This window comes from Gracilinanus agilis, chromosome 1, assembly GCF_016433145.1.
Source record: "Gracilinanus agilis isolate LMUSP501 chromosome 1, AgileGrace, whole genome shotgun sequence".
Lineage (NCBI taxonomy): Eukaryota > Metazoa > Chordata > Mammalia > Didelphimorphia > Didelphidae > Gracilinanus > Gracilinanus agilis.
This window is the reverse complement of record NC_058130.1, coordinates 644,631,725-644,651,392: the sequence shown is the minus strand read 5'-3', so window position 1 is coordinate 644,651,392 and position 19,668 is coordinate 644,631,725. Positions and strand designations below refer to the sequence as shown.

General features: G+C 34.5%; 1 protein-coding gene across 15 annotated transcripts in view; it reads right to left on the bottom strand.

Moving 5' to 3' along the window:
* Positions 1-3,112, bottom strand: part of RIMS2 (regulating synaptic membrane exocytosis 2) — a 505,770-nt gene extending 502,658 nt beyond the window's left edge. For all 15 annotated transcript variants that reach the window (XM_044658242.1, XM_044658245.1, XM_044658232.1 and 12 more), the window contains exon 1: positions 2,991-3,112. In XM_044658242.1, coding sequence (XP_044514177.1) covers positions 2,991-3,112 — 122 coding nt within the window. The remainder of the gene's footprint in view (positions 1-2,990) is intronic.
* Between the last annotated feature and the right edge of the window lie 16,556 nt (positions 3,113-19,668).

Sequence of the window (19,668 nt, the reverse complement as noted above, 5' to 3'; positions counted from 1 at the left end):
TACTGTGATCCAGGTTATAAACTTCTAACTTACATAGAGTATTGATATGCATAGCCAGTGACTTCTCTAGTAACCACACCCAGAACAGCAAGAAATTCCATGAAGAAATTAATGGAACTTGTCCAATCTTAAGATACACTTTATCCATAAATTCAGTGGGAAATTAAGTGATTTTCACAATCCTCACAATGTTACATTTTCATTAATACAACCAAATAATAGTACAAAGAGTAACAAATATAACTGTTTATAACATTTTAGAGCTGAAGAAACTATAAAAATCATATATTTGTAAATCATTTTTCAAATAAGGAAACTGAGGTCAAGAAAAGTAAAGATTATGGAACCAATGCTCAAAAATTTAAGAAGCTTTATCTTGTTTCAAAGGATTATGAAAACTATGAATTTGCCATATTACAGAAAAATGTTTCAGGGTAACATCCTTCTAATGATATACTCATATTTATGGTCCTTCTCTGATATATTAACAATTCATTGTTTTTAAAATATGGTATACTGAAATGTTTTATAGTGATATCTTACCTTTGACCCAATAAATATTAATAAATATCATGCAGTTGTGTTTAAAGTCATCTTTAAAAGTTTTACTAAGGAAAAATGCCAATCAAAAAGAGGTCCATCTCATAATAATAAAAAATAATAATTAAAATTAATTGTATTAAAATGTAAATTTCCACATTTGCTCATTAGAAACTTTTTCCCTTTTTATACCTAAATATACTATAATAACAAAAATAATAACTAAAATTTTACAGAAATGCCTTTGCCATTGCTTCAGCAAAACTGATCAAAGTTTTCAGCAAAAAAAAGCCAGATGTTGATATTTGTAAGTAATATCAAAATAATCACCAATGAAATAATAAATGTCTCTCTTAACAAATAAAAAAGAAATGAGATGTTGCATTAAAACTGCTTTAATTAAAGCAGGAGTTAATTTTTCCAAATGCCATGTTTTAGTGAAGAGAATCAAAAGTAGTAGGAAAACAAAATAAGATTTTAAAAATTCTGAAGATGCCTAACATAATTAAATTGTAAATATTGGGAAAGTTAAAGTTTAGTTATAATAGTAGGCAGTGCCTTGTTTTTAACACATTTTAATAAAAGTAGTTCTGAAATTACAGTAACAATAAAAAATGTTTAGAAACTAAAAGCCTATGATCTCCTCTTAAAAGCATACAATTCCTTTAAATGCTGAAAATCTCTTGGTTCAAAATTAATGATGCCAATATTGAAATTGATTCCTTAGTAAGTCCTTTTGCCATCCAGATGAACATTACACTTTCTAAGAAAATTTTGATCCTTTTCTACATGCCTCACGACATTAAAATTGAATCCTCTCTTCCTCTGTCTCTCATTCTGACTCTGTTTCTATCTCACAACACACACTTGAAATTCAACATTGATTTCATTTTATAACGTATGCTTTAGGCATTCCAATAGGAGATGAGGGGAAAATCAGGAAAAGATTTGTAGAGGTTGAGGACAATTTTGTAAGCTCTGGTAGCTGCAGGCCTCAGAAATGTTTGGAAAACATCATGGTTCTCTTTTATTAATAAATGTGATTTATGATACACAGATTTTCAACCAATATTACAGATGCTTAAGAGATGTAATTCCAAGTGAGAAGCCAACAATGCCATTGAAATACAGAAATCCCATTGTGTTTTATAAGCACATGCTAATTTCCATATGTTGCTATATCTTTTATAGTGTTCTTGAAATAAAATGTGACAACACTCAGCTAGTTAATTTAACAGCATTCTTTTGGGGAGAAAGTTAGATGTGTACAAAGTCAGGAATGATCCAGGCATTTCCATATGTTAAAGAAAAGGTCATAAATATCATCAACGTTAAGTACATATTTTGAAAATAACAGTAACTTTTTAAAGCTTCCTTTTCATTTGTTAAATGAAGACATGATCCACAACAGACACTGAAAATGCAACCTCTCCCAAATAGGCTTTTAACATTTCTCAGACATTCCTAACATCCGGCAGGCTAAAGAATTCAATATTCTCTGCACTGATTGTACCCAATCATTTCCAGAATGTTTCAATGCATTAGCATTATCAAACCCAACAGTATTTTTCTGTATTGGATGGAGAGCTTTATATTTAATGAAAATAGGGACATTTGGACCCTGGCTATTTAAATGAAGAGTCGGGGAAAGTAGATCTGAAAACTTTCATTTTTTACTAAAGATAAAGGGTTTTTTGATGATATAATTACATGATAGGACTTCAGTGGAATTTTTCCTTTAGCACCAATCAGGAAAAAAATCTGAAACATCTGCTCATACTTCAAATCTGATACCACACATACACACACATACCCACACACATACACACACGTGCACACACACATTTGAAAAAACAATATACATTTTTAACAAAGAAATCGTCAAAGCTAGCTGACCTACTGCAAAGCATCATGAGCTGTTCAGTAACTAGGCTTGTTAGAAACGATTATTTAGCTGCACTACACAGAGAAATGTCTTATAACCAGAAAATGTCTTCTGCATGTTTTACAAAGAGCATGCCTAATGGCTAATTCACATCTCCTCACAAATCGCTTATGGTTATAGAATCACATCCTTCTTTCTGTATTTAATCCATGCCCTCACACAGAAGCTATTTCTCTGAATCTCATAAAACAATTCAGTGGGATCAAGCTACCAGGTAGCTGAAGCTTGTTTTAGGAGTAAGGTTCGCAACACTTTAGGTAACCTTTTCATTTCAGCAAATGCTCATTTTATCCCTAAAAATAAAATTTTACAGCTCGTAGTTATGATCTAAGAGAAAGCCCTTCCACGGAATATAAATACCATCAGTTTTCACTTAATTACAGCATCTTCTCTCAAGCAGCCATATAAAACAAGCCTTCCGAGAAAACACATTCTAAAATGAAGTAAACAAAACAGAAAGCCTGAAAATGAGATCAATCACAAAAAAAGAGATGTCTCTACTCACCTTGCATTGTTCAGTGTTTGCCCAAAAAGCTCGTTTTGCAAAATATTTGGTGGGGATGAGAAAACCCCATGGAAATGAGATAGGACAGAATTGCAGACCTGGCGCAATGTCTCAAATTGCATTTTCTTTCTTTTTTGCTTTCCTCCTATTTTTCCTTACTACCTGTCTTTAAAGTCATCTATTTTTCAGGAACCGTCAAATGAAAACATGCCAATCAAGTTCCATATTTCTCCTGATTTCTGTAAAAGCTGTGCCTAAATGAGCAGGGCTTGATAGCTAATTGTACAGTCATTATTCTTCTAATTCCGTCGTAGAAGATTTAGTGCCTGTGTGGCTTTCTCCTGACTGTAGCAAGAATTCCAAACAGCAGTGAGCTTTTGGGGCATTCCCAGCTGAAGTGTGAAGCTGAGCTCCTTTCATGTACTCTACTCATATTTCTCTAAGCCTATTAAAAACACGCAGTGAATAGATGCTGTCGTCAGGAGTTTCAGCACATCTGGCTTCTAGCAGTAAAATCTCAGAAGTAATAAAAATGGGGACAAGGCATCCTCGGGCTGTTACTACTCTGTAAGAGGAGGAGGATTTCTGCATCTTTCCCTCCCCTCTCTCTTCCCCTGTAAAAATGAATAACACCAATGACAGTGTACATAGGTCTCTTTAATGTGCAGGAAGCTGCATAGGACCAGAAGACCACTCTAAAAATAACTTCTACATTCCCCTTATGATAACACACAGCAATAAGGCTTTAACAACAGATCTTTTCTCTGCTGGATTTATAAAGCTTACCTACAACAACCTATGAGAAAAATGCTCATCCACTGAAATTCCTTCTTAAGTCATTTTAGAAATTTTCACTCTCATTCTTTCTTTTAAAAAGATAAATAGATAACATCCCAATCCCCAGCACTGATTGTTTCTAATTCTAATAGATAGGGCAATTATATGAATATTCACATAATTTGGGAGGAGAAAAACCAAAGGTCCAAAATCCATTTCTATTAAAGAAAATAATATATGTTAGAATAGAGGCCCATGGCATCTTTTAAACCTTTTATCTTGGCTAAAAAGTCATTCCTGTTAAATCACTAGCAAAATCAGAGGCTTGGATTCTATTCCAATAGCAAACACACACAGAGCAAGGGTAACAAACTGAGCTAGTAATCTGGAATGTGCTATGTAACATGCAGCATTAAGAATGTAGAAAAATCTTTAAATGTTTTACCATTAATTTAAAAAAAGAATATATGAAGTCCTCAATCAAAACAGAGGATAAGGATTTTAAATGTTTTAACATTGCCAAATTGAAAGAACAACATTGGTATAATTCTATAAATCCAGTGGGTCCTCAATAAATATTAATTTATGATAATTTCTTCTGAAATATATGAATTTCTATCTTCTGTTTTTCATATTTTACTCACTAGCTTCAAAATATTCCTGCAAAGTTTCTGTTAATTAAGAAATCCCATAGATAAGTCCAGAAGGGAAGCTTACAACCATTATCCTTTGACTACCAAAAGGATGGTCACAGTATATAGCATTTTCTAGCATGCACAGGAAAGGAAAAATGCTGTTTATTCAAAGTTATAATAGAAATGTAGAAATACAGCTCTTTCTCAGGTCTTAGTGCTTAATAATCTCATATAAAACACATCAGCATGATCTTATTCTATAGATTTAGTTCTGAAAAGGTTTATGACAATTCCATTTTCCCAGGCAATGATGTAAACTGCAATTTTTAAAATTCTTCAATCTTTATTTTTGCTTTTTATTTATAACTGACTCCAACAACAATCATGTATGCCTACTTTTTACCATTATGAGGCAATCAATGATCAACAAACTCTTAAATTCACTGGATCCCTGACTATCTAAGCAAATTCATGTAGAATCATTTTATAAAATGAAAATAAGTTTTTTCTAATGTGAATAAGTACCTTGTTGATATGATCTATAGGTTTATTTTTTTAATATATGAATGTATCATAAAGAGAGAAATAGCTGGTAGACTCTTTTAAAAATACAACTTTGTATTTCTGAATGTGTATGTTTTAAGGGGTAAATTGAGGGTGTGTGTGTGTGAAAGAGAGAGAGAGAGAGAGAGAGAGAGAGAGAGAGAGAGAGAGAGAATTTACCACTAAGGTGGCAAAATCAAGGTGGGGGAGTATAACTATTCTTGTGCCAAAAAATATCATAAAGTAGTAAAATTTATTTTTACTCTGTAATTTATAAGGACATTCTGAAGGAAATTCCATAAAAGGAGTTTCAAGACCATTCTGAAAAATGGCTACGTCTGTTAAATAGGTATGTGACTCCCTCATGGTTACTACTTTGAAAAATAACATTCAGGAATCTCCATACTTATTAGAAAGAGGGCAAGCAACAAAAGTTTAATTTATGTAAATACCAAATGGTTCAATTTAATCTGTGGCATCATTTTACCAAACATGGCACTAAACATTCAGTTACAGATGCTTCAAGTGATAGTAATGTTCACTATTTAAAACTTTGGGCAAATTACTCATATCCAACTATTATACCCGTAATGGTATTTACTACTGTTACTAAAATTCCTAAGTAATGAAAATAGCATTTATTCTTTCATTTTAAATCTCCATCTGGTAAAAGCTCACTAGATACCTACAGAGTGAGCAGACCTATTGTGAAATAGTGAAATACACAAATTGCTGGGTCCATAGTTGTCAACATTTCCCATTATAGTTAGGGCCCCATTGGCTACAAAAGAAGGATCACATGACCATTTTTTCTTTTTCTACTATTTCAGGAGGGAAATGAGTACAATTCCAGCTGTCTTCCAACTTCCTTAACAACTAACAGCTACACAGAGCCCAGCACAGTAGCTCTCTGACAAGTTTATGGGACAAAAAGAGAGCATGGCAGAAGGTAGCAGTTGGTTTTCGAAGGGCTACTCTATTCATTCTATAAGGAAATTTGGTATTTTCTTTCCTTTTGAAACAGCCTCACCAAAGGAAACAAAGTATTGTATTTAGTCTCAGCAAGGCAACTAAGTACATTTCAGTAAGAGTTAGGAGGAGATTCTTGACTACTTAATTAATATCAAGTGTTGGTACAGATTTGGCTCAGATTTATTTATTTGTTAATTGCTTAACTTGATCAAGTAAATCAATATGCCAGATTGGTAGAAAAGATTTTTTTATTTTCATTTTTTTGCCAAATTAGTATAAGTTAATAATGTCATCTCTTCCTTTTTTCTTTGTTAATCATGAATTGCTAAAATTGAATCAATGACTATATTGCTTTAGACTTCTGGCACTGAGAAATGAAATGAGAATATGAAAAATAGGAAATATATCAAGTTGAACAAGGAGACAATCAATTTAATGTTGAGGCCAGCCTAACCTTTCTAAATTTTCCTTACAAATATTTGAAATAGAAACTCTGACATTAAAACTTTCAAAGTTCTGGATTCAAAAATGCCTTTAAAGCTGGGAGGGACGTGCTTTATATAAGTTGATGATAAATGAAACTGAATCTGTGTAGCACCCATTCAGTATTCAGAGTAACTAGTAAAAACTGCTTTTATTCTTTTAAATTAAAGAAATGTGAAATGTTGGAAGGGATGCAGAAAAATTTTGGAGGGGATTTGGTAAAATTGGAACACTAATGCACTGTTGGTGGAATCATGAATAAATCCAACCATTTTGATGAGCAATTTGAAAATATAACCAAAAGACTATAAAACTCTACGTATTCTTTAATCCAGCAATACCACTACTATATTTGTGTCCCAGAGAGATCAAAGAAAAGGATCTATATCTACAAAACTTTTTACTGTATCTTTTTATAGTGGCAAAGAATTGGAAATTGAAGGGATGCCTATCAATTGGGAATGACTAAACAAGTTTTGATATATGATTATAAAGAAATACTACTACTGTATTATAAAAACTGACAAGCAAGAAGGGTTCTGAAAAACCTGGGAAGATTTATAAGAACTGATGCAAAGTGAACTGAACAAAATGCTATATACAGTAATAGCAATAATATATAATGATCAACTTTGTGACAATTTCAAAGGTCTCATGATGAAAATTCTCTCCACCCTTTGAGTGAGAACTGATGGAGTCTGAATGCATATTAAAAAATACTTATATTTTATTTTATTTCTCTTGGTGTCTTTTTTTTGGGTCCTGAATTTTCTTTTGCAACATGGTGAATTTAGAAGTATGTTTTATAGGACTATATATTTATGATTTTTATCAAATTGCTTGCCTTATCAAATGGGGGAGGGGGGAAAGAAGGGAGGAATCTGGAACTCAAATTGTTTTAAATTAATGTTAAAATAGTTTTTACATATAATTTAGAAAAAAACAGATTTTTAAAAATAAATTAAAAATAAAAAACTTTAATAAATATATTTAAAATTATTGTCAAAACTACTGAAACAACTAAATTAATGTAATTCTAAAATAATATATTATAGAAACCATAATCTATAGAAAAATAAACATTAAAATATTAAAGGAATTTCCTGTTTTCTTAAAATACATTTCTGTTGTGCTGTCTACCCAACAAAGAATACACCAACTCTTTGGAAAGCTAGGTGGCTCAGGAAATAGAGATCCAGGCCTAGAGATAGAAGGTCCAGGATTCAAATCTGGCCTCAGATACTGACCCTGGGCAAGCAACTTAATCCCAAACCTAGGCCTTACCACTCTTCTGCCTTGGTAATGATACTCAGTATTGATTTTAAGGCAGAAGATAAGAGTTTAAAGAAAAGACATCAACTTTTCAAACTCTTCCATTTTGGGGCTGAGCCATCTTAATTGCATATCTCTATTACAAAAAAAGTATATGTCTTGTAATAGGTCTAGAGCCTGGACCTGTGATTTCATTGACATAGGAGACTCCCCAGAAGAGGTAATGTTCTCTATCAAAAAAAAGTGAAAACTTACTTTTCAGTTTAAAGTCTCAGTATTGTCTAGACTAGTGCATTGAGAACTTAAATGATTTGACTAGAATCATACACCTAGTTTGAGACAAAGGGGAAATGACCCAAATCTTGGCTTGGAGATCAGCTCTGCAACCACTAGTCCAGAAACCTCATACTGAAAGTCATGCTCTGCCCAAACCAGATTAATGTAAACTAGGAAGCATGTAACAAACAGAAAATACAATAAAAATAGCTGGTATTGGGGGCAGCTGGGTAGCTCAGTGGAGTGAGAGTCAGGCCTAGAGACAGGAGGTCCTAGGTTCAAACCCGGCCTCAGCCACTTCCCAGCTGTGTGACCCTGGGCAAGTCACTTGACCCCCATTGCCCACCCTTACCAATCTTCCAACTATGAGACAATACACACTGAAGTATAAGAGTTTTAAAAAAATAGCTGGTATTAAAATAAGATTTTCTAAGCCAATGTGCAGTTCACAGGGATGCTTATGTATAGTCTAGTGGTCCCATTTGAGTATGACTCCACTGCACTACACAATTCTGCCTCTCATGTCACATAATAGTACTGCAAATCAAAATTTTCTTTATCACCATGTCGGAAATGTTTTCCTGAAATGTGGATCACAGAAACTTTTATTCTAAATATGCAAAATCAACAAAGAAAAAAAATTGAATGTAGAAGTCTTCTGGCCTATTTTAAAATTATTTTGAAATGAAAACAAGGTACTAAAAATAAAAGAGGGAGCAGCTAGATGGTTCAGTGGATTGAGAGTCAGGCCCAGAGATCGGTGGTCATGAGTTTAAATCTGGTCTCAGACGCTTCCTAGCTGTATGACACTGGGCAAGTCACTTAACCCCCATCGCCTGGCCCTTGCTGCTCTTTTGCCTTGGAAGCAGTACACAGTATAGTTTCTAAGATGGAAGGTAAGGGTTTTCATTTTGTTTTTTAGGAAAGAATGAAAATTAAAATAAATATTTTTCTTTTCATTAGTCAGGGATATCTTCTCATTCTAAATGCTACTCCATGATGAAGGAGAGGAAAAATGGCCAATACTCTTTCTGTAACTTAAAAAGCAAATCAAGTGTCTAAAGATGACAAGGTGCATTGATTTTCTCATAAAAGTTCAGGAGAGGTGGGAAGACAGTTGAAGTGTTAAGACAAATTGTCAGAAAATGTCTCAAGTTGCTTATATTTTTAAAATTCTAAGAGATCCAGCCCATATGCTTTGCTAACAAAGAGACCTCTGCAGATACATAAAAAAATAGAGTGAGCTATAATGTTCATTTTCAGTTCAGTTTCACTCCTTCGTTATTATCATTGACTCAGATGGTGATAGATAGAAGGTTTTTCAGATCTTTAGGTAACTCAAAGCTGGTAGGAATATTTCACATATTGGATGACAGAATTAGGGCCACATAAAATTTCAATAGGCTAGCATACTAGACTCAATCTTATAAGATGGAATTTAATAAAAATAAATGTAAAACTTGACACATGGGTTCAAATAATAAGCCTTACAAATACAAGAGAGGAGAGATTAGACTGAAAAAAATCTGAGAAAAGAAAATGAGGGAGATAAAAACAGCTATCTTGCTACATTCAGAAGACTCATTTAGAAAAGGAATTAGACTTGTTCTTCTTGTACCCAGAGAGTAGAATGAAGAAATATGAATGGAAGTTGCAAAGAGGTCAATTTAGTTTAATATAAGGGCAAACTTTCTACCAATTAAAACTATCAAAAATGGCATAAAAAGTGATATATTTCCTACATTGGAGATTTTAAAGCAAAAGCCAAGAGAACACTTTACAGGTATGTTGTAGAAGGAATTCTTGTTAATTTGATTTGGTCTCTAACAATGTTGTGACTCATGATTTTTTGATAGCCTAATAATGATAGTCAGTACTTGCTGAAGATGGTGAACAACTTCAGCTACCTTTCAGAGCAACTTGCAGTGAAGTGGATAGAGTACCAGCCTCCTGGAGTCAGGAAGACCTGAGTTCAAATCTGATCACAGACACTTAATAGCTGTTTGATCCTAGGCAAGTCACTTAACCTTGTTTGCCTCAGTTTTCTCATCTGTAAAAAATATTTGGAGAAGAAAGTGACATGCAATTCCAGTATCTTTGCATAGAAAACCCCAAAAGGAGTCACAAAGAGTCAGACACAACTGAAAAGAATAAAACGATCTCCTTTTTAGTCAAAGTTATATAAACAATTCTTAAGCAAATAGTCTTTAAAATAATTTTCATTAGATTATAACAATTATTATGTATAAAAATTATGATGTTTTATTTAATCTCTAATCGAAGAGAACTATAACTCTGGATCCATTTCAGGGAAGAGGGGTTGCTTTGGAATCTCAGTTTAGAAAGAAATTTCCCATTAGAGGTAAAAACTCTGAAAACCTCAATGGCTGTACCTATACAGAAAATGAATGTATGAGATCATACGATCACTGATTTTGGGTTAGAAGAGATCTTTACAATCATAAGATTTAGTGCCAGAAAGGATCTTACAGATTCTTTTACTGATTTCAGATAACAAAGGACAAAGGTCAAAATGGCTAAATGACCAGTCTAAAGCCACAAAATGACTAAATGAGTGCCAGGATTTACATTTTTTTCTCACTTTCCAATCCTGTCTCTCAACCTTGGCTTTATCAATTGGAATATGAACTGTCATTCAGTTGAACAAATATCCATTAAGGAAACTATTCATGACATTGAAGATTGAAAGCCTTGTCTTCAAGAACCTTACAGTCTAAGGGTATAGATAAGATATAGAGGTATACCAATAAAAAAATTCAAGGAGAACATTTATATCCACTCAAAATTTCTCTTATCACCATAGCATCCACCCATTTTTCTGAAATTTAGGGATGTCAGACAAGTGCTTGTGGTTTTTCACCCTCCTGCTTATGACCAGCTCTGGAAAATTCTCTGGAGCACATTCATAAAAAATGGCAACCTCTAGTTCACAACAAAAGAGGAGAAATAACAAGAATGTGGAGATCATTAAAATTTTCCTCTGTTCTATTATCCAACTCTACCTCCCACATTTCCTGTTGTATTGGAGATATTTCACCTAGAGAAAAGAGGGCTCATTTTAGAAGACCGATCAGACTTGTTCTGGTTGGCCACAGAAGGGACTATAGATTTTGCCTTAATATTAAAAAAAAAACTTTCTATACATTGGAGATGTCCAAAAATTGAATTTTCTGTTATTGAAAAGTAATTATTTCTCCATTCTTTAAAACTTTCAGAAGGAAACTTAGATTATCATCAAGTATAATATTAGGAATGTGATAGAAGAATTTATTACTCTAATAGGAGTTGAAAAAGATGACTTTTGTTCTGAATACAACCACCCACCTTGCTACCTCTCCACAAACTCTACAGTGAACTTTTCCTTGTAACAACAACAACAAAAAAAGCTTAGGCCAACATCCACAGTAATATCATTTGACAGTGTGCACAATATATATCCACAGTACCTCAGCCTTCCAAGTAAAGTTGGGTGGTTCACTTTCTCATTCATATTGGTTTTTAAGCCAATCCAAGCTCTAAGATTCTACAGTTCAAAAACTAAAGGTGCTTAATCTCCATACTTAAAAATCAAAAGAAAACTAAAATCTAAAATAAGGTTTTTGAAGTCCTTTACAACTATATGGATTAAGGACATGAATTGTTTCATATTTTTTTGTAGCTGAGAAACTGCAGACATTCAGAAATATCATGACTGATCTCTAAGACAAATAGTAGTATTATTCCTATCAATGTTGGATATCAGAGCAGGGTTGCATCAGTCCTACGTCCCAGTACTAAAGTTAGCAGGTCAAACATGATCCTCTTCCATAACCCCTCCCAATCCTAGTTATTGAAGAGAATGGAAACATAAAGATATCTCTAAACTACCAATTCTATGACTACCCCCTTCCATATTTACTGATTCCCTACCTATATTCATGGAAAACTAACAAGAGCACAAGTCAATAGAATGGCCCCATTTCATGAATATGGAATAAAAAGAACAGGTATCTAAGCCTATTCTCAACAGCTAATATCACTGGAAAGCTAAACAGAGGCCATATATGTTGTCTCAGTTACTCCTTCACTGGGACCTGATAAAGTTTAATGTCCTTTAGCATTAAATTAATTTCTAATAGATTTTTCAGCTTCCTGGTGACTGTGGAGGTCCCTATGTTGAATAAGCCACAATATAATGGCTTTAATAGAAAGGCATTGCCATATTAGAGCTCATCAAGAAGAAGGTAACCAAAATAGTGAAGGGAATTGAAACCATGTTATGTGATGATTGGCAGGGGAAGAGAGTCCTAGTGGAAAGAGTGCTGAAGTTAAAGTTAGAAGACATAGATTTAAGATCTGGCCCTGACATTTACTTCCTGAGTACAATTAATCACAGGCAAATTACTTTAAAATCTCTGAGCTTTAAATTCCTCTATAAAAGGAGAGAGGGTTAGACTAGAAGACCTTTGAGCTCCTTTCCAGCTCCACTTCCATGATGCCATGAGCTGTGTTGAATAACTTAATAATGAAATGTAAGTCATTTCTAAGTTTTTGAAGGACTGTCAATAGAGAGGGATTGAACTTATCTTGCATGACTTAAAGAGGGTAAAATGAGGATCAGCAGGTTAAAAGTATATGAAGGCCAATTTCAGTTCAATATCTAAGACACAACCTCCTAAGCAATCTGAAAATGTAATAAGCTATCTCACAGAAGAGAACATGTAATTGCCTTCCACTGGAGGTATTAGGTGCTTTCTAATTCTATGATCCTATATTTTACAATTTTGCCATGGCATCCATCACTCTATTCAACAATTATCACTGATCTGAAGTCTTCCCACTACAAATCTGAGTCAGTATCAGAACCCAAGGAAACCAGTATAATTCAACGTAATGATATTAGCTGATCATGGAGTAAGAATATTCTATTTTCCCTTACCTAATGTGATCTGTCATCATTACCCATTCCATTTTGAGGTGGGGGGAAAAGTCAAGAGAAAGTATTTTTCCCAATACAATTCTCTGTTTTTCTCCTTACATTTGTTTTCTGCTTTGAAATTTTAGTCATGGCTGCCATGAGAATCTCCTCAGAGACTTTAAGAATATCAATCAGGTTCACAGCTGGAGAAAGAGTGACCTAAATAAAGGTGTAGCAATAAAGCTTAAAGTGCTTTCCTTTTGCTATAACTTGGTTCTTGCATTAGGGAACACTTGGCATAGAGTGGAATGTGCTTACTCCTCTGTAGGACAAAGTGTTCAATTAAAGAAGCAGCACGGTCATCCAGATACTTGTATCTACTTGCATAGAAAGCAAAAGCAAGGCAGCATCCTCCTTTCAGTTGCCATTCTCCCCATTTCTTTTATCACTCTTCTCTTATCTCCTCCCTTAGATTGTCAAAAGCCAGAAGTCAGTCATGTGTCAGGCCCTGTGCTAGGCACTGGGTAGAAAAGAAAGGGAAAAAACCCCAAAACTTTCAGACAAACAGTGGCCGGTAGCAAATTTCCATGTAAGTTCAGCCAGATAATAAGTTGGGTGGTGATTTCTATTATTGTGTTCTGTGTTTTTTTATAAGTTCAGTATGTGTGTGTGTGTGTGTGTGTGTGTGTGTGTGTGTGTGTGTGAGAGAGAGAGAGAGAGAGAGAGAGAGAGAGAGAGAGAGAGAGAGATTGGGGAGAAAAAGGAAAAAGTTAACAGGTGAGGCTTGAGGTTTATCCAAGAAAAAAGGATCAAGAAACTGTTGTAGTTCCAATTTCCTGACATTCAAGTAGAGAACAGACAACCACAGCAAGTGAACTGGAGAAGATTGCTGCCCTGACTGGGAGGTTTCCTATTAATTAAAAAAAAAAAAAAAGCTCTATGATGCCTTTTGTTTTGCATCACAATTATTTCTGGATATCAATCCCTTTCCTCCTACCCATCTACATCATCCACAATGAGACTTCCCTTGTAACACATAACAAAAAAGCAGTTAAGAAAAACCGACAGATACAGTGACCTCATCTGACACTGTATGCAATATTATGCACCCGTAGCACCCCAGATCTCCGAAGAAAAGTGGGAGGTTCATTTTCTCTTGGCAGTTGACTTTTAAGTCAAACCTGACTCAACTCATATTCTAGGAATTTATCATTCTCAAATGAAAGGTTTTTATGCTTCAAACTTAAAAGGAAGTTAAATCCCATATGTAAACATTGCCTTTTTAATCCTTGCAAATTACTTTGCTCTCATTTTGTCCTCTGCCTTGCCACATCACTCTCTTAAAATACTCTGCATGCCAACATTGACACCTTCACACATAAATTCTCTGCTGTATTCACTTATGGCTTTCACTTTAAGCAGCCCGTTTAAGGATGTGAAGGATTTCTGAAGGAAGCCAGAAGTGTTAGGAAATTACAATTACCTCTGCCACTGATTGATGAATATCTTCCTGTGTTGCTGTTCTTTAGCAAAACAAGGCTAGAATCTCAAAATAACTCTTTTGCTAATGGTTCAAAGTGGCATCCCCATGATCTCCTTAAGAATAACAAATTCAGGGAAAATCTCCTTCCAACCTTTCTAGCTCATAATGGCTTTGGGAAATCTATCAAGAAGCCTCAGATATCCAGAGGCAGGCCCCAAACCCCAATTCCTACCTACTCCACAGAGTAAGAAGAGCAGCAACTATAGTGGAGGGATAACTTTGGGGATACAGTAAGGTTTGCTATACAGTGGAAAGAGTTTTAAAAAGTGGCTTTGGAATTGGGGGACCTGGTTAAATTCTGGCTCTCACAAGCATGCCTCTGGGCAAGTCACCTAATCTTTCCAAGGCTCAGCTTCTTCATCTGTAAAACTGAGGCAATTAGATTAGGTGGTCTTTAAGGTCCCTTCTAGCTCCAAATCCACGATCTTATGAACCTTGGGTTATATGCAACTAACTTATTTTTAAAGGAATACACATTAATTCCAGTTCATCTAGAATGATGTCACTGGTAGCTATGATTCACACTTTTTTTTTAAATCAGTGATTGGCTTTTAGTTAACTTTCTTATCACTAGGATAATTCCCAAATCCATTGTTTTAAGTAGGAAAAGTAACAAGTTAAAAGATATCACATTAACTTTAAAAACTTTAATAGATAGCATTTTCAATTTAAATTAAAATAGCTGTTACATTTAATTGGTAAAATAAAATATCATTAAGTTTTTAAAAAATGAAAAATTAAATAATCATTCATTCCATTGCATCCAGTGTGGTGAATCTAAGTATACAGGACTTTGAGTAATTCCAACTGCACAATTTTCTGAATATTACCCACTGAAACTAAACTTGCCACATCATCTTAACCTAAGTCAGTGGCCTTTGTGGATAAAACATGACACAAATATGAGGTAACAGGAAATTCAAGATTTTTTGCCTTTGGTAAAGTAAGCTTATTTTTAAAAATTAGAATAAGTTGCATTTTACCTTTGTCATAGAGATAAAAGTTCCCTTACAAAAAGATGAAACTACATATAAAATAGATAAGTCTTCTAACACTAGTCATAAAAATAGCTGATGTATCATTTATTTATTTAAAATTCCCAAATCATATTAACAGAAGGCTGTGGTTGGCTAAAACTAATGTCATTAAATTTGATTATGTCCAAGAACAACAGATCATATAATATTTAAGACCATTGACTGTGGTACAAATCATATTAGCAACAATTGCCAAGCATAATGGGCTGAGTAAAGGGATCAAGTTCATTCTGCTTTTCTGAGCTTTGGTAATTGACATTCTTGGTTGTTTCTGCTTTGAAATGGAATGCTGTAGGTTAAGCAAAACTATTTTTGTTTGTTTTGCAAATATAAATTAGATCTGTCAGAGGTAGCATGAAAGTTTCACACTTACAAATGCCCTAGAAGACATTGAGGGATTAATCTGGTAATCTACAAAGTAACCTAAATTTCTTTGACAAAGACCCTGTGTTCAGCTGTCCCTAAGGTGACCATTCAGGAGTTTACAAATTCTCCTAAGCCCTTCACCTAAAAATTCATGACCTAACCAGAGGCATAACTAGGAATTAGAGTACTTAGGCATATTTAGTTGAGTGAAACAGTGGAGAGATTATCTAAAGCAGAGGTATAAAGCAGCTTGCAACATTCCTGAGTGTCACCCCCTCCAAGAAAAAGATTAAAATGGAATTGGCAAATATTTAACAAAAAAATAAAATACAATTAAATATAGAAATATTAGGTTTTAAAACTTAGTCAATATGCAGCCTGCGGGAATACTTATTTATAGATTACAGGTCCCTGTTTCTATTTGAGTTTAAAACCACTAAGATAAATGAATATGATTTGGGTTCATATTTGAAGTAGACTTGAGTCATGGCAGTTAGGGAGGTTGAGGACCCAAACTTCTTACGGGGGAGAAGGGTGCGCTGGAGGTCCACAGATGATAGCAATAAGGATCTGTCAGGATAGAATAAACTAGAAAAAAGAAGAGGTGGCTGTTGAATAATAGTGGCAGAGGGAGTACTTGTAAGTGGCAGGAGGCATGAGGAGCCTGCCAACTTTTTCCCCTGGCCCTGTATAACAGGGAATATGAGGCAAGGAAAAGTCAGTTATGGAGAGAGTACTAAGCTGCATGGGATTTTTAGGACGAAGCTAGCCAGCAATAGAAAATTGAGGAGAGAAGTAAGAGAAAAAGACTTAGAATGAAGGTGAGTGTTTTAACAAAAAGAGAACTACCCCCAGAGAGCATAGTGGAAAAGTATAGTGAGTAAGGTTAGGGGACAATACAATGAGCTTACTGTTGAAGAAGGATATGGTTTTATGGCATCAATTGCTATATCATCTGCACAATTGACCCCTCTTCTTGATCTTAGATGTCCAAAATGGGGCAGGTCTAAAGACAAGGAAGCATGTGAAGGGCAGCTGCTCTGGTGGGAAGTCTAGTCCTATGGAAAGGTTAAGTCAGCCCTTGATCACAGAAGATATGATATCCTAGGATTAGATACAGGTGGATATCTGCTTTTGGCACAAGGAAAGATACATCCTTGGAGTGACAATGGAGCCTGGGGAAAAGCCCAGAATGCCCTCAACTTTTTTTCTATCCTGGCCTGGAAGTCCCGTATCTCTCTATATGTTCTGGCATAATAACTACCTTTTTGTTTATTTTGAAATATTTTAATTTTCCCAATTACATATAATAACAACTTTCAACATACTTTTCCAAAGTCATAAGACCCAAGTTGTCTCCTTCCCTCTCCCAGAGATGGTAAGCAATTTGATCTGGGTTATACATGTATTATCAAACAAAGTACATTTCCATATTAGTCATTGTTATAAGAAAATTTTCTTGTAAAATGAAAACATCAAAATAAAAACACAAATAAATTAAAATGAAGAATTGTATGCTTTAATCTGCATTCCAACTTCAAAAGTTCTTTATCTAAAGGTGGATAGCATTCTTTGTCATAAGTCCTTCAAATTTGCCCTGGATCATTGTAATGCTGAGAATAGCTAAGTCGTTCACATCAATTGTCTTTTTGGACAAGTAATCTGAACCTCCTCCTTAAAAATAACTTCAAAATAACTTAAACCACTGTTTCTTTAAATCTATAAGAAACTTTAAAAACCACTCAATCTAACTAACTCATTTTTCAAAACTAAAAATGGCAACTCAGAAAAGCTCAATGCCTTGGTCACAGTTACTATCAGAGTCAGAACAAGCACCCTCAGGTTGCTTTATATCTCACCCACTACTTTTTCTCCTACCCCAAACAACATCTGCCCTTCTGACACTTTCTAGTCTAGAGCCATATTAACTTCAGGAACAAACTACAGTTACAATGATATATTGATTGACATTACACACTTAGAGGAGGTGTTACGATGATTTTTTTTTAATTTTAAGAACCTTCTCTGGAACTTGGACTTAACAAGAGTTCCCAGAAAGCCATATTTCCCTTGATAGTTCAACAAAGGCCACAAGCATGCCTTTTTTATCTCTGTACCCCTAGCATCTAGCACAATGTCTAGCACATAACAGATAATTAATACTTGTTGATTAATTGAAGCTTTTTCAAATTTGTGTTAATAGCCATTAAAGGCAAAAAAGCATGGAAATAGCATTCAACTTGGAGTCAAAAGAGCAAGATTCAAATCTTGACTCTGCTACAAACCATCAGTATTACCCTGAGCAATTCACTTGCCTTTCTGGGAAACATTTCCTCATGTGCTAAATGAAGGAGGTAGACCTGTGAGGTCCCTTCCAGCAGAGAACATGGAGATGACCAAAATCTGATGTTCTTGTATGCATGATGAATAAAAGCCAAAATTGTGGCTATACTCTAGTTGTATCCAAAAATGTTTGGCTCTCAGAATACCAAGTAACACAGAATGTTCAGCCATAAGGACAACTGAGTTATAATTCACAAGGATACACTCTATTGCTGCTATCTCTGTAATCCCATATTAATATTACAATGAACTCCACTTAAGAAATGAGAAGGAACTCATTCTGACATTTCCCAAGAAAGCTGGGATGAGGAGACAGTTGGGAACACAGGCAGGGAATAGCAAAATGGGAAATCTCTTTTCACAAAATTTCTCCTCTTTTTGTTTCTCTTCCCACCTCTCCCTCCTCCGATACACAACTCGAAAATGAGATTAGAGATGTATGGGCAAGAAATGGAATGATCTTATTTGTTCTTCTTAAGAATTTTGTATTCCTCTCTCTCTAATCTTTAATTTTCCCCTTTATATTGTCTCCTCTGCTGCCTACAAATATAACCATCTCCCTCATCCTAAAAAAATCCCTTAGGTCCCAATTAAACATTTGCTTGAGTTATTGTCCTGTATTCCTCCTTTCTTTCTCACTCAAACTTCTAGAAAAAGCTGTCTATATTCATTGCCTGTACTTGATATTTCACTTGCTTAGGATCAATATGATATAGTAGACAGAATACTGGAATTATAGTCAGGAAACAACTGGATTCAAATCCTACTCTGACACTTACTAGCTTTCTGTCCAAGGGCAAATCATAAGATCCCTTTAATTCTCAGTTTTCTTCACTGTAAATGAAGAATATAATAGCCATCCCAGAGGGATCTTGCGTACAACAAATAGCATATGTAAAGCAGGAATGTGTGTTTGAATTCCATCTCTGAGATTTGCTAGTTACATAAACTTGGGGAAATTACTTAAGATCTCTTTGCTTCAGTTTTATAATCAGCAAAATGAGAGGGTTGGTCTTAATGGTCCTCTGAGGCCCTTTGGTCTTGCAAGTTCCTTCAAACAATAAATCTTTGATATATGACTTTAGGGGGAAAAATCCATATCTCACTAAGAAATACCTGATTTATGTCATCATCAACTACCCTGATTTTAAAAACAAAGCAAAAATATTTCATTGAGTACAATAGATATTTGAACACTATATACATTTTGCAGAACAGAGAGAGAAATATCTAAACCGGGTCTATCTTCAACAGTATATCATAGAAGGTATGTCATATCTCAGACACTAGGATAGCTATATAACCATGAGCAAGTCATTTAATCTCTCTCAGTCTCAGTTTCCTTATCTCCAAAATGGGGATAATAGTAGTTAAAGTCGTGTTTTTACAAGTACCAAAATATGATCATGTACGTAAAACATTTTACAAACCTTAAAGTCATACATAAATGTGAGTTCTAATGTAACCTCCTATAAGAGGCCATTCTTGGTCTTCTGAGGTCCTAGAATCTTCC